Below are 12346 nucleotides of genomic sequence, written 5' to 3' on the forward strand. Positions count from 1 at the left end.
TTTTTGGAACAGAAAGACTATTATACCAAGCTTCAAACAGTACCAACAAAGTCAAGAGAACAACTGGGGCCATCGTAACCGGAGCATGTCTCACTGTTGCACAATATCAATAACTCAGAAGATTCAATGATTATGGAGATATGCAAGATAGCATACTAAAAGTCCAGGAAAATTCTAAAGTAATAGGTTAACTGAACCACAGTTATCAAAAGATAGATCACAACATTTTCATATTGAGATGTTATAAAAAATCCTGTAGTACATACAAAGTGTTTAGCAAAATGCCTGGAATATATTAATAATATTTAAGCCTTCAATATATGTTAGCTCTTTTTATTGTTGATGTTGTCCCTCCAGTTTTACCAATAGCCCTGGGGTCAGAAGATTTCTGCATCTTACTTACAACTTAAGGTCAATCTTAATTCTTTTTTTTTTCCTTATTTATGGGATGCTTGTTTAAGTTAGTTATTGCAAGGTCCCACCCACAAAAATTCTGATACACTACATTAGTGAGGAGGTTAAAAATACTTATAGTCTGACCCCTTAGCTAGGAATTCTGATTAAGTGGTCTTTTTGTTTGTTTGTTTGTTTTTGACTGTGCTGGGTCTTCATTACTGTCCATCAGCTTTTTCTAATTGCAGGGCTGTGGGGGCTCCTCGCTAGTTGCTGTGCGCAGGCTTCTCATTGCAGTGGCTTCTCCTGTTGCAGATCACGCTGGGCTCTAGGGTGTGCGGGGCTCCAGTGGTTGTGGCACATGGGCTCGTAGCTGCAGCAGCTCCCAGGCTCTAGAAGACAGACCCAGTAGTTGTGGCACACGGGCTTAGTTGCTCCATGGCATCTTCCAGGACCAGGGGTCAAATCAATATCCCCTCCATTGCAGGATGAATTCTTAACCACTGGACCACCAGGGAAGACCCTGATTAAGTGGTCTTGGATGTGGTTTGCTGTTTAGGTAGTTTTAAAAGCTCCCCATTGGTTTCTAAAATAAAGCTAATTTGGAGTACCACTAAGCATTTATGGGCAGGCCCTGGGAATCTGCATATTGAACCAGTGACTCCCATTCAAATTGGTCTGAAAACCACATTTGGTACACTGTAGGACTACATTCTGCCTCATAATGCCTTGGGCACTTGGGCAAATTATTCAGCCTTCCTTTTCTAAATTTTTATGAATAACAATGATACCTAATTAATATTTAAATGAATTCCTGCATATAAGATACTTAGCTTGCTAGCCAGCATATCGTGAAAACTCAGCAAATCCACTTACTCTGTGTTCTTCATTATTTTAATGAATCCCATTCACCTTTGTAGTTTTGTTTGCTTTTTCTGTATCTGTGCACTGGTTATACCAACTCCTGAACGTTAAAATCAGAGGGGCTAGAATAATAAGTAGCTCATCTTCCTTCTTCCCACAAAAGCTAATTTGTGGGAAGTCCTAAAAAAGGACTCTGAACATCTCCAAATTCTGCTGATTCTCTATACTTGTTTTTCCTGTTTCTTTCTTTCCATTGTCAGTAAAGCAGCTGCAAGTATTCTCAAATGTGAGACTGGGCTATTGTAGTATCTCTGACTCTTACCTAGTTTCTTTTCCATTTGTCTTATATGCCAGCTAATCCTATGTCTATATTTCAATAGAATAGTGTCCACCTTTCATAGTGGAAACTTGTGACTTTCTTTCCAGTCTAATAGCCTTTGTAATTCATTAAACTTCTATAATTATAGTATATAAGGCATGTAATTACTTGAGGATAACTTCCCTGGCTAAGTTTATTGGAATCTAGCTATATGCCTGACACTATTCTAAGCATTTTGCTGTATTAAATTTACTACCCATTTATTAAGCCCATTTATTAAGATGTCATTCTGAAAGTGTAACTAATAATGAAAATAAGTCATTCTGTGTAAAGAAGGAGCAGTTTGAACTTTAGTATAATTTGCCATTACCCTGTGCTTACTATGAGTATTATTGCATTTTAGGTGGTGGTCGGTATGTACCGGGCTCTGCAAGTATGGGAACTACCATGGCTGGAGTTGATCCATTTACAGGTACACACTTTTCACTTTCTTTTCTTGTTTTTAGATTTTTAAAATTCATTAGAACTTTTATGTAATAAAAGTTTAAGAAAATTGGCATCTTTTTCTTGCTGGAAAACATTTTATACAGTAAATCAAGACCAAACTTTTGACCTGACTTTTTGAGTGTTCTCAGAATTGTGTCATTACTGCATGCTGGAATCATCTGGGTAGCTTAGAAAAAGTCCTTCAGCCTCATCCTCAGTGATGCTCACTTGATCTAACGTTGCTCTGGGTTGAGGTCTTAGCAAGGATAGTTTTATAATTTTCTCATATGCAACCAGGATGGAGAAGTGCTGTTCTGTGTTAAGGCTGGTTTCCTCACTATCCTTACAAAGTCTTAGTTTGTTCCCATGTCTTACCCTTCATTCTTACATAATGTGTTTAGAATGTTATTTACTATATTACACATTGAGAGGACTCAGAAAAGAATTTGCTTTTACCATTTAGGCCTGGAATATTTGGCTTTCCCTGGAGCAATTTTTTTTTATCCTTAATATCTAGCATAGACCCCAATACATCTTACTTGTTCATCATTGTTGAATACATGCAGGCATGCTTTTTCCCTCTGTATTGGCTGCCAGTGAAATCCAGAACTGAGTTTGTGGTTCACCTCTTGAAAGTTTGACAGATCTCTTGGCATATATATTGCCCTATTTATTATTTTTTAATGTTTATTTTATTGAAGTATAGTTGATTTACAGTGTTGTATAACTTCTGCTGTATAGCAAAGTGATTCAGTTATATATCAATTTATGTTTTTTTTCATATTCTATCACCCTAGTGGAATTATTGAATATAATTCTTTTGTATTGAATACGGTTCCCTGTGCTATTCATTCATTAGGACCTTGTTGTTTATTCATTCTGTATCATTCTCTACCTGTTTATTATTTTATATGAGAAATATAGAGAATATATGTAACATGTTATTAAGCATAATACAAAATTCATAAACCCACCACTCTACTTGAGAACTAAGTGGAATATGATTTTGTAAGCTATGTTTTCATTGCAGAAGTAACATTGGCAGAGTTAAGAGTTTAAAATTACAAAATTTATATAAATAATTTTCTACAGAATAAATGCTTAGTAATGTTAGTTGTACCCGTTATACTACAAAAGAGTCTTAAAGTTCACAATATTTCCTCCCATTTTTCAGAAATTAAAGTCTTTTAACAGTTTTTATATGCTGAATAAAGGTGCTGAACCTTTACCTAAGCCATTGTCATCTCTCGCCTAGACTAATGAAATACTGGCCTCTGAATTGGTCTCACAGTGGTCCTCTATTTATGCCCCTCCCATGATTAAAGCACTGTAATAGCTCCCCATTGACTGTTTTCTCTTGCCTTGCATCACATTCCTTTCTGCCTCTTTTCTGCCATACTGACCTGCTTCAGTGTCTTGAGTGTGGCATGCTGTTTTCTACCTCAAGAGTTTGGTACATGTTGTTCTCCTTTGGAATATTTGTACCTTTTGCATTGCTATTTAGACCACTAATTGTTGTTTGGCTTTTCCCCTCCTTTTTCTTCTTTATTTAATTTTCCTATATGTATTTCCTAAATAGTATTTCTTTGGACGAGGGGTATCTCCTCACCGCCTCCCTTCCTGACCTTCAACATGGGATAGTGTCTCTAGGCGCTCTTGCGCCTACGCAGCCACCGCTCCTTGGATGTGGGGTTGCTCCTCCAGGCCACCGCCCCTGGCCTCGGGCATGGGGTTAGTCCTCCCGGCCGTGGCCCCTGGCCTCAGGCGTGAGGGCGTTGGGTAGCTCCTCCCAGCCACTGCAAAAAGCAAAATGGCTGTCTGGGGAGGCCTTATAAATAGCTGTGGAAAGAAGAGAAGCGAAAAGCAAAGGAGAAAAGGAAAGATATAAGCATCTGAATGCAGAATTCCAAAGAATGGCAAGAAGAGATAAGAAAGTCTTTCTCAGCGATCAGTGCAAAGAAATAGAGGAAAACAACAGAATGGGAAAGACTAGAGATCTCTTCAAGAAAATTAGAGATACCAAGAGAACATTTCATGCAAAGATGGGCTCGATAAAGGACAGAAATGGTATGGACCTAACAGAAGCAGAAGATATTAAGAAGAGGTGGCAAGAATACACGGAAGAACTGTACAAAAAAGATCTTCACGACCCAGATAATCACGATGGTGTGATCACTGACCTAGAGCCAGACATCCTGGAATGTGAAGTCAAGTGGGCCTTAGAAAGCATCACTACGAACAAAGCTAGTGGAGGTGATGAAATTCCACTTGAGCTATTTCAAATCCTGAAAGATGATGCTGTGAAAGTGCTGCACTCAAGATGCCAGCAAATTTGGAAAACTCAGCAGTGGCCACAGGACTGGAAAAGGTCAGTTTTCATTCCAATCCCAAAGAAAGGCAATGCCAAAGAATGCTCAAACTACCGCAGTTGCACTCATCTCACACGCTAGTTAAGTAATGCTCAAAATTTTCCAAGCCAGGCTTCAGCAATAGGTGAACCGTGATCTTCCTGATGTTCAAGCTGGTTTTAGAAAAGGCAGAGAACCAGAGATCAAATTGCCAACATCCACTGGATCATGGAAAAAGCAAGAGAGTTCCAGAAAAACATCTATTTCTGCTTTATTGACTATGCCAAAGCCTTTGACTGTGTGGATCACAATGAACTGTGGAAAATTCTGAAAGAGATGGGAATACCAGACCACCTGACCTGCCTCTTCAGAAATCTGTATGCAGGTCGGGAAACAACAGTTAGAACTGGACATGGAACAACAGACTGGTTCCAAATAGGAAAAGGAATACGTCAAGGTTGTATATTGTCACCCTGCTTATTTAACATATATACAGAGTACCTCATGAGAAACGCTGGACTGGAAGAAACACAAGCTGGAATCAAGATTGCTGGGAGAAATATCAATAACCTCAGATATGCAGATGACACCACCCTTATGGCAGAAAGTGAAGAGGAACTCAAAAGCCTCTTGATGAAAGTGAAAGTGGAGAGTGAAAAAGTTGGCTTAAAGCTCAACATTCAGAAAACGAAGATCATGGCATCCGGTCCCATCACTTCATGGGAAATAGATGGGGAAACAGTGGAAACAGTGTCAGACTTTATTTTGGGGGGCTCCAAAATCACTGCAGATGGTGACTGCAGCCATGAAATTAAAAGACGCTTACTCCTTGGAAGGAAAGTTATGACCAACCTAGATAGCATATTCAAAAGCAGAGACATTACCTTGCCAACAAAGGTCCGTCTAGTCAAGGCTATGGTTTTTCCTGTGGTCATGTATGGATGTGAGAGTTGGACTGTGAAGAAGGCTGAGTGCCAAAGAATTGCTGCTTTTGAACTGTGGTGTTGGAGAAGACTCTTGAGAGTCCCTTGGACTGCAAGGAGATCCAACCAGTCCATTCTGAAGGAGATCAGCCCTGGGATTTCTTTGGAGGGAATGATGCTGAAGCTGAAACTCCAGTACTTTGGCCACCTCATGCGAAGAGCTGACTCATTGGAAAAGACTCTGATGCTGGGAGGGCTTGGGGGCAGGAGGAGAAGGGGACGACACAGGATGAGATGGCTGGATGGCATCACTGACTTGATGGACATGAGTTTGGGTGAACTCCGGGAGTCGGTGATGGACAGGGAGGCTTGGCATGCTGCGATTCATGGGGTCACAAAGAGTCGGACACGACTGAGCGACTGAACTGAACTGAACTGAAATAGTATTTCCTAAATGACCTTAGTGAAACTTTCTGGGCATGCATATATGCCTCTTGCTAGATTCTCTACTCTGTCATAAGTTCTTAATGCATCCTGTACTTTTCCTCCAGAGAACTTTTCATTGTACTTAATTGTTTGGATGATATTTGATTTGCAATTTCCTTACCACATCTAGCGGAGAAGGCAATGGCACCCCACTCCAGTACTCTTGCCTGGAAAATCCCATGGACAGAGGATTCTGGTGGGCTGCAGTCCATGGGGTTGCCAAGAGTTGGACACGACTGAGCGACTTCACTTTCACTTTTCACTTTCATGCATTGGAGAAGGAAATGGCAACCCACTCCAGTGTTCTTGCCTGGAGAATCCCAGGGACGGGGAGCCTGGTAGGCTGACATCTTTGGTGTCACACAGAGTCGGACCCGACTGAAGTGACTTAGCAGCAGCAGCAGCAGCAACCACATTGACACTCTTAACATTCAGGAGTACAGGCAGTGTCTTTGATCATGTCAGTAAATATTTTATCTTTGGAAGCAGTTAGAAATAATTTTATGCATTTAACTCATTCTTCATTTATCTACCTTCCCCCTTTCTACTTCTAATATACTCAGAAGATCAAAATGTTTTATTCACATTTTTGCACAATATCTTAATTTTGCATCAGAACAAAAACGTTGTATAAATTAAGATTTGAAATGAAAGTAAGACATAAATTAGATTTAAATTATATTTTAGTTGAATTAGCTTCATTTAACTTTATTTACTGAGTTTTCATCTGGTGGCTATGTTTTGTTCATCATCAGATACAGAGTTAGTGTTACTATAATGGATATTTAAGAAGTAAATACATATTGCCTTCAGGAACTTACATCTTGGGAGGGATTTATGAAAATGATTGGAGAAAATGACAGTGCCTACTACATCATTTGGAACGAGAAGAGAGAGATCAGTATGCCTAGAGAAGGAGGAACTGGACAGTTTCATAATTGTTCTGTATTCTTTGATCTTTTAAAAACTTTTAATTTAGATTGAATCTTAAAAATATGAGAGAAGTAGAAAATATGAAATGGAAAGGCTTTGTTTTTCATTTAAGCTCCCTTTCCCAAAACTATAATTTATTATATGAACAAATATATGTAGTATATAAAATCTTAGAGATTTGTTTTCTTTCTTTTTTTTTTTCCTGAAGTTGGTTGTTATTTTATTGCATGCACTGAATAGTTATATATCATAATTTTGATGACAAAAATCAGAAAAATCTTGCTTTTGGCCACTCTGACTGATTTTCACCTTCTATTCTGTAAACAGGAAACAGTGCCTACCAGTCAGCTGCATCTAAGACAGTGAATATTTATTTTCCTAAAAAAGAGGCTGTCACTTTTGACCAAGCAAACCCTACACAAATATTAGGTAAGTTTATTTTTTAAATTTATTTATTTTTAATTGGAAGATAACTGCTTTACAATGTTGTGTTGGTTTCTGCCATACATCCACATGAATCAGCCATAGGAATACATATGACCCTCCCCCTTGAACCTCCTTCCCACCTTCCTCCCCATCCCACCCCTCTAGGTTGTCACAGAGACCCAGGTTTGAGTTCACTGCATCATACAGCAAATTCCCACCAGCCATCTATTTTCTGTATCATAATGTGTACGTTTCAATGCTACTCTCTCTATTCATCCTACCCTCTTCTTCCCCCACTGTGTCTCCATTGCTGCCCTGCAAGTAGGTTCATTAGTACAATCTTTCTAGATTCCATATATATGCGTTAATATACCCTGATAGCTCAGTTGGCAAAGAATCTGCCTGCAATGCAGAAGACCCCAGTTCAATTCCTGGGTCAGAAAGATCCTTTGGGGAAGGAAGGGATAGGCTACCCACTCCAGAAATCTTGGGCTTCCCTTGTGACTCAGCTGGTAAAGAATTTGCCTGCAATGAGGGAGACCTGGGTTCAATCGGGTTGCGAAGATCCCCTGGAGAAGGGAAAGGCTACCCACTCCAGTATTCTGGCCTGAAAAATTCCATGGGCTGTATAGTCCATGGGGTTGCAAAGAGTCAGACAGGACTGAGTGACTTTCACTTTCACACAACATTTAGGTAAGTATGTTTTAATTAAATACTTTTCTCACATATCCACAGATTCTGAGATGCTGTCTCAAGGCTGTTTCTCTCCTAAGCATATGCTGGGAACCAGGTGCTTACATGATAGAGATTTGTAGTTTGGTATTACACAACTGAGTCAACGAAAAATATACAACCTGATAATGGACATCAATACTTTATAAGAAACCTTACACAAATCTAAGTAAATACTTTTTGATGACTTTACTGAGAAAAAATATTAAAGGGGAAAATATCAATCCTATCCCCTAAATTCTTACTGTTTTCAGAAAAAAAATAATGAAAACGAATCAGCAAAGCATTTAAAAAGCAAAGATCTTGTCTGTAAATCTGAAACTGCTCAGTTGGTTTTGATTACTTTTTCTGTTAATTTATTTTCCTCCAAACACAATGACTAGGTTTTTCTTTTTCTTTGCTTTTGACTAAGAATATTATTAACTCCGTTTGCCACAAATATTATGGTGAAAGTCTATTGAGATAACATACATATCTGAATATATGACAGTGGTGTTACTGTTTTGGGGGCTTTTGTTTTGCTTTGTTTTATTTTTTGTCATTTCTCATAACATCTTTATAAAAATCATAGGTCTTAATTGCTTTTTTTTTTTTTAACAATAAAGAAGTGTATACACACTTTTAGGCAACTTGTCATTTTTAAACTCTTGTAGAGATCTAAAAGACCTCTTACTTTTTGCATTCCCTAAATAAGATTTGTTTTAATACTCTGTTAAACAGCTTTTAATGCCAAAGAATAATGAAACAGATCCAAGTTTCCAGTTACAAATGGTAAAAATTTTGAAATTTTAACTTCTTTATTCTTTGAGATAAAGATTTTTGATGAAATAATGTTAGATGACTCAAAGTAACATTAATGATGACAAGGATGCTGATATGGAAGTTGCATGTGAAGAGTTTGAAAGACATTGTTTCATGAAATGTGAATATGGTGGGAAAGGCAATATTTCCATTAAACGTGTTTAAATAATTTGATGTCAAATGTACAGATGGAGCTAAGTCAGTGAATTAAATATAAATACACATTTAGCTTTTTGACTGGGCTTCCCAGGTGGTGCTAGTGGTAAAGAACTCGCCTGCCAGTGCAGGAGATGCAGGAGACACGGGTTCAATTCCTGGGTTGGGAACATCTCTGGAGGAGGGCATGGCAATCCACTCCAGTATTCTTGCCTGGAGAATCCCATGGACAGAGGAGTCTGGCAGGCTACTATCTGTAGTGTCGCAAAGAGTCAGACACAACTAAAGCAACTTAGCATGCGTGCACGCAGCCTTTTGACTGTATCATAGGCGTCATAGAAGTTGATGTAAGTTGGCTAAAAGTTATACATTTTCTCAGTGAGAAAGTAGGGGATTGACTTATATGTGCTATCTAATACTGCTTTGAAAAGCATTTAAAATGATAACAAATATAGTATACTTAAAAACTTACTCAAAACAAAAAGCTTAGAAGATCTTAGAGGATAACAAATTATCACAGTAACCTTTCTTTTTCTGTACTGTACTTAGCTTAAAAATACTCACAGGCCTTATTTTATGGTCTTTGATAATTGCTGTGAAAAATCTTATCTCCCCATGGTGTGTGGTGGCATATTCTTATTGAAAACTTTGGCATTTATGTATTCTATGTGGCTAATTACAGTTAGAGAATACTGATGGTTTGGATGTGATTCTAGGTAAACTAAAGGAACTTAATGGAACTGCATCTGAAGAGAAGAAGTTAACTGAGGATGACTTGGTACTTCTTGAAAAGATACTGTCTCTAATATGTAATAATTCTTCAGAAAAACCCACAGCCCAGCAACTTCAGATTTTATGGAAAGCTGTTAACTGGCCTGAAGGTACAAAAATTACTTTTAAAAATGTAACCAGGAAGCAGAGAGTGTATCTTTTTATTCCTATCCACACTACTGGTGTTTTTAGATTAAATAAAAGTTAGGTAGTAGTTGAAATTTGCATTGAGAAAAACTTCACAGGATTCACTGTACCACTCTAGTCCATAATGTGAAGGTAGTGTGATGATCCCCATACATGGACCATTTTGTACACTCTTGCAGAGCATTTGTGAATCCCTTGCGAGTCATCCATGAAACTTTTTGTGACCTGTTAACCATAGGCTACAAACATTTGCTCCAAGTATTTTTTCTCTTATTTAATTTACTTAATTCAATCATGAAAAAACAATAGGAAAGAGGGTACTTTTATTCCATAAGTACCCTCTTTCCTATTGTTTTTTCATGATTGATTTATTGGAGGAAAAAAATCATTTTTCTTGCAGAATGCCCCATGTTTTGAATTTGACTGATCACTTAATGTGTCCATCTGTCTCTTGTTTTTCATGTTAGACATAATTAGATTCTGGTTCAGTAGTTTTTTTCAGGTGAATGTCCTTTATAAATGATGTTGCCTACTACCTTTATATCACAGGGCCCATAATTTCTGCTCTCCTCACTTTCAGTAATAATAAGATTATTTGGAGCATTCGTTCTTGTTCAGTTGCTCAGTTGTGTCCTACTCTGCAACCCCATCGACTGCAGCAGGCTAGGTTTCACTGTCCTTCACCAGGTCTCCCAGAGTTTGCTCAAACTCAGGTCCATTGAGTCAGTGGTGCCATTCGGCCATCTCATCCTCTGTCTTCCCCTTCTCCTGCCTTCAGTATTTCCCAGCATCAGGGTCTTCTCCAGTGAGTCAGCTCTTCACATCAGGTGGCCAAAGTTTTGGAGCTTCAACTTCAGCATCAGCACCTTCCAGTGGTGGCTCAGCTGATAAAAGAATCCGCCTGCAATGTGGGAGACCTGGGTTCGATCCATGGGTTGGGAAGATCCCCTGGAGAAGAGAGTGAAGAGAATACTGCAGTACTCTGGCCTGGAAAATTCCATAGACTGTATAGTCCATGAGGTCTCAAAGAGTCAGACACAACTGAGTGACTTTCAGTTTCCTTTAGGATTGACTGATTTGATCTTACCATCCAAAGGACTCTCTAAAGTCTTCTCCAACACCATAGTTTTAAAGCATCAATTCTTCAACGCTCAGTATGCTCTCAACAGTATGAAAAGAGCATTCATTCACTTGGTATCTATCCAGTCCCTTAACTGTATATCTCTCCACCAACATATATAAGCATCCTATTAGCATTTGTCAACTAGAATTCTCTTAAAAAGAACTTTCCTTCCTCAATTCTTTGGTCTTGTTTTAGGATTGTTTTAAAAGCGAGTTCCCAATCCTATTTTTTTCCACAAGGATTTATTGAATATTCATTGTATGTCAAGCTATCTTAATAACCCAGGAGAGTTACTATATTTTAAAACAGATGTGATCTTACAGCAATAATTACAGCCTCTATAAATATGAAAAATCAGTTAACACAAAATTTAGAAATTACGCAATTTGTAAAGCAGGCATATGATTTTTAACATGTTTAATTTTTTAAAAATAAATTTTTCTTTTTCACAGATATTGTCTTTCCTGCCCTTGACATTCTTCGGCTGTCAATTAAACATCCCAGTGTGAATGAGAACTTCTGCAACGAAAAAGAAGGGACTCGGTTCAGCAGCCATCTCGTCAGTCTTCTGAACCCCAGAGGAAGGCCAGCAAACCAGCTGCTTGCTCTGAGGACTTTTTGCAATTGTTTTGTTGGCCAGGCAGGACAAAAGCTCATGATGTCCCAGAGGGAATCACTGTTGTCCCATGCAATAGAACTGAAATCAGGGAGCAATAAGAACATTCACATTGCTCTGGCCACGTTGACCCTGAACTATTCTGTGTGTTTTCATAAAGACCATAACATTGAAGGGAAAGCTCAGTGCTTGTCAGTAATTAGCACAGTCTTAGAAGTTGTACAAGACCTCGAAGCCACTTTTAGACTTCTTGTGGCTCTTGGGACACTTATCAGTGATGATTCCAATGCTGTACAATTAGCCAAGTCTTTAGGTGTTGATTCTCAAATAAAAAAGTATGCCTCAGTATCAGAGCCAGCTAAAGTAAGTGAATGCTGTAGACTTATCCTAAATTTACTGTAACAGTGGGTTAGGGGACTGAGATTTTAAATTGAGTGTTTTTTTCTTTCACATTTCACATGACTGATTACAGATGATGAAACAAATGCTGTGGATTAAGTAAAATTTCAGATCCTGTAAAGTGGGGTAGTGGGGAGAAGGGAAATAAAATTTTTGCACTGATGAACTGTGAAATTTTCCTGTGTAATGCGGGCAGGTTTTTAAGAGCTTTAGAGATAAATTAAGAATGAGCTATGACCACCAACAACACAACTACAGTGGCAGAATTCCCTTACATTAGCCACCTAGAAGAAAAGGGCTTTTATTGATGTAATCTGCTTTTGCTATTATACTTGTATACACCAGATTGTTATTTGTTGGTGGTTGTCTTTTATTTAATTTCCACTCTACTCATTTTCATTGCTTGATTCAACAGCACTGAAT

General features: G+C 38.3%; 1 protein-coding gene across 3 annotated transcripts in view; it reads left to right on the plus strand.

Moving 5' to 3' along the window:
• The window catches only part of PLAA (phospholipase A2 activating protein), a 40498-nt gene extending 28412 nt beyond the window's left edge, over positions 1-12086 (plus strand). For all 3 annotated transcript variants that reach the window (XM_006075600.3, XM_006075599.3, XM_025281425.2), the window contains 4 exons: positions 1980-2048; positions 7080-7181; positions 9584-9748; positions 11361-12086. In XM_006075600.3, the coding sequence (XP_006075662.1) occupies positions 1980-2048; positions 7080-7181; positions 9584-9748; positions 11361-11926 (902 nt within the window). In that variant the 3' untranslated portion in view covers positions 11927-12086. The remainder of the gene's footprint in view (positions 1-1979; positions 2049-7079; positions 7182-9583; positions 9749-11360) is intronic.
• The last annotated feature ends 260 nt before the right edge of the window (positions 12087-12346 follow it).

The sequence above is a fragment of the Bubalus bubalis genome, chromosome 3 (genome assembly GCF_019923935.1).
Source record: "Bubalus bubalis isolate 160015118507 breed Murrah chromosome 3, NDDB_SH_1, whole genome shotgun sequence".
NCBI lineage: Eukaryota > Metazoa > Chordata > Mammalia > Artiodactyla > Bovidae > Bubalus > Bubalus bubalis.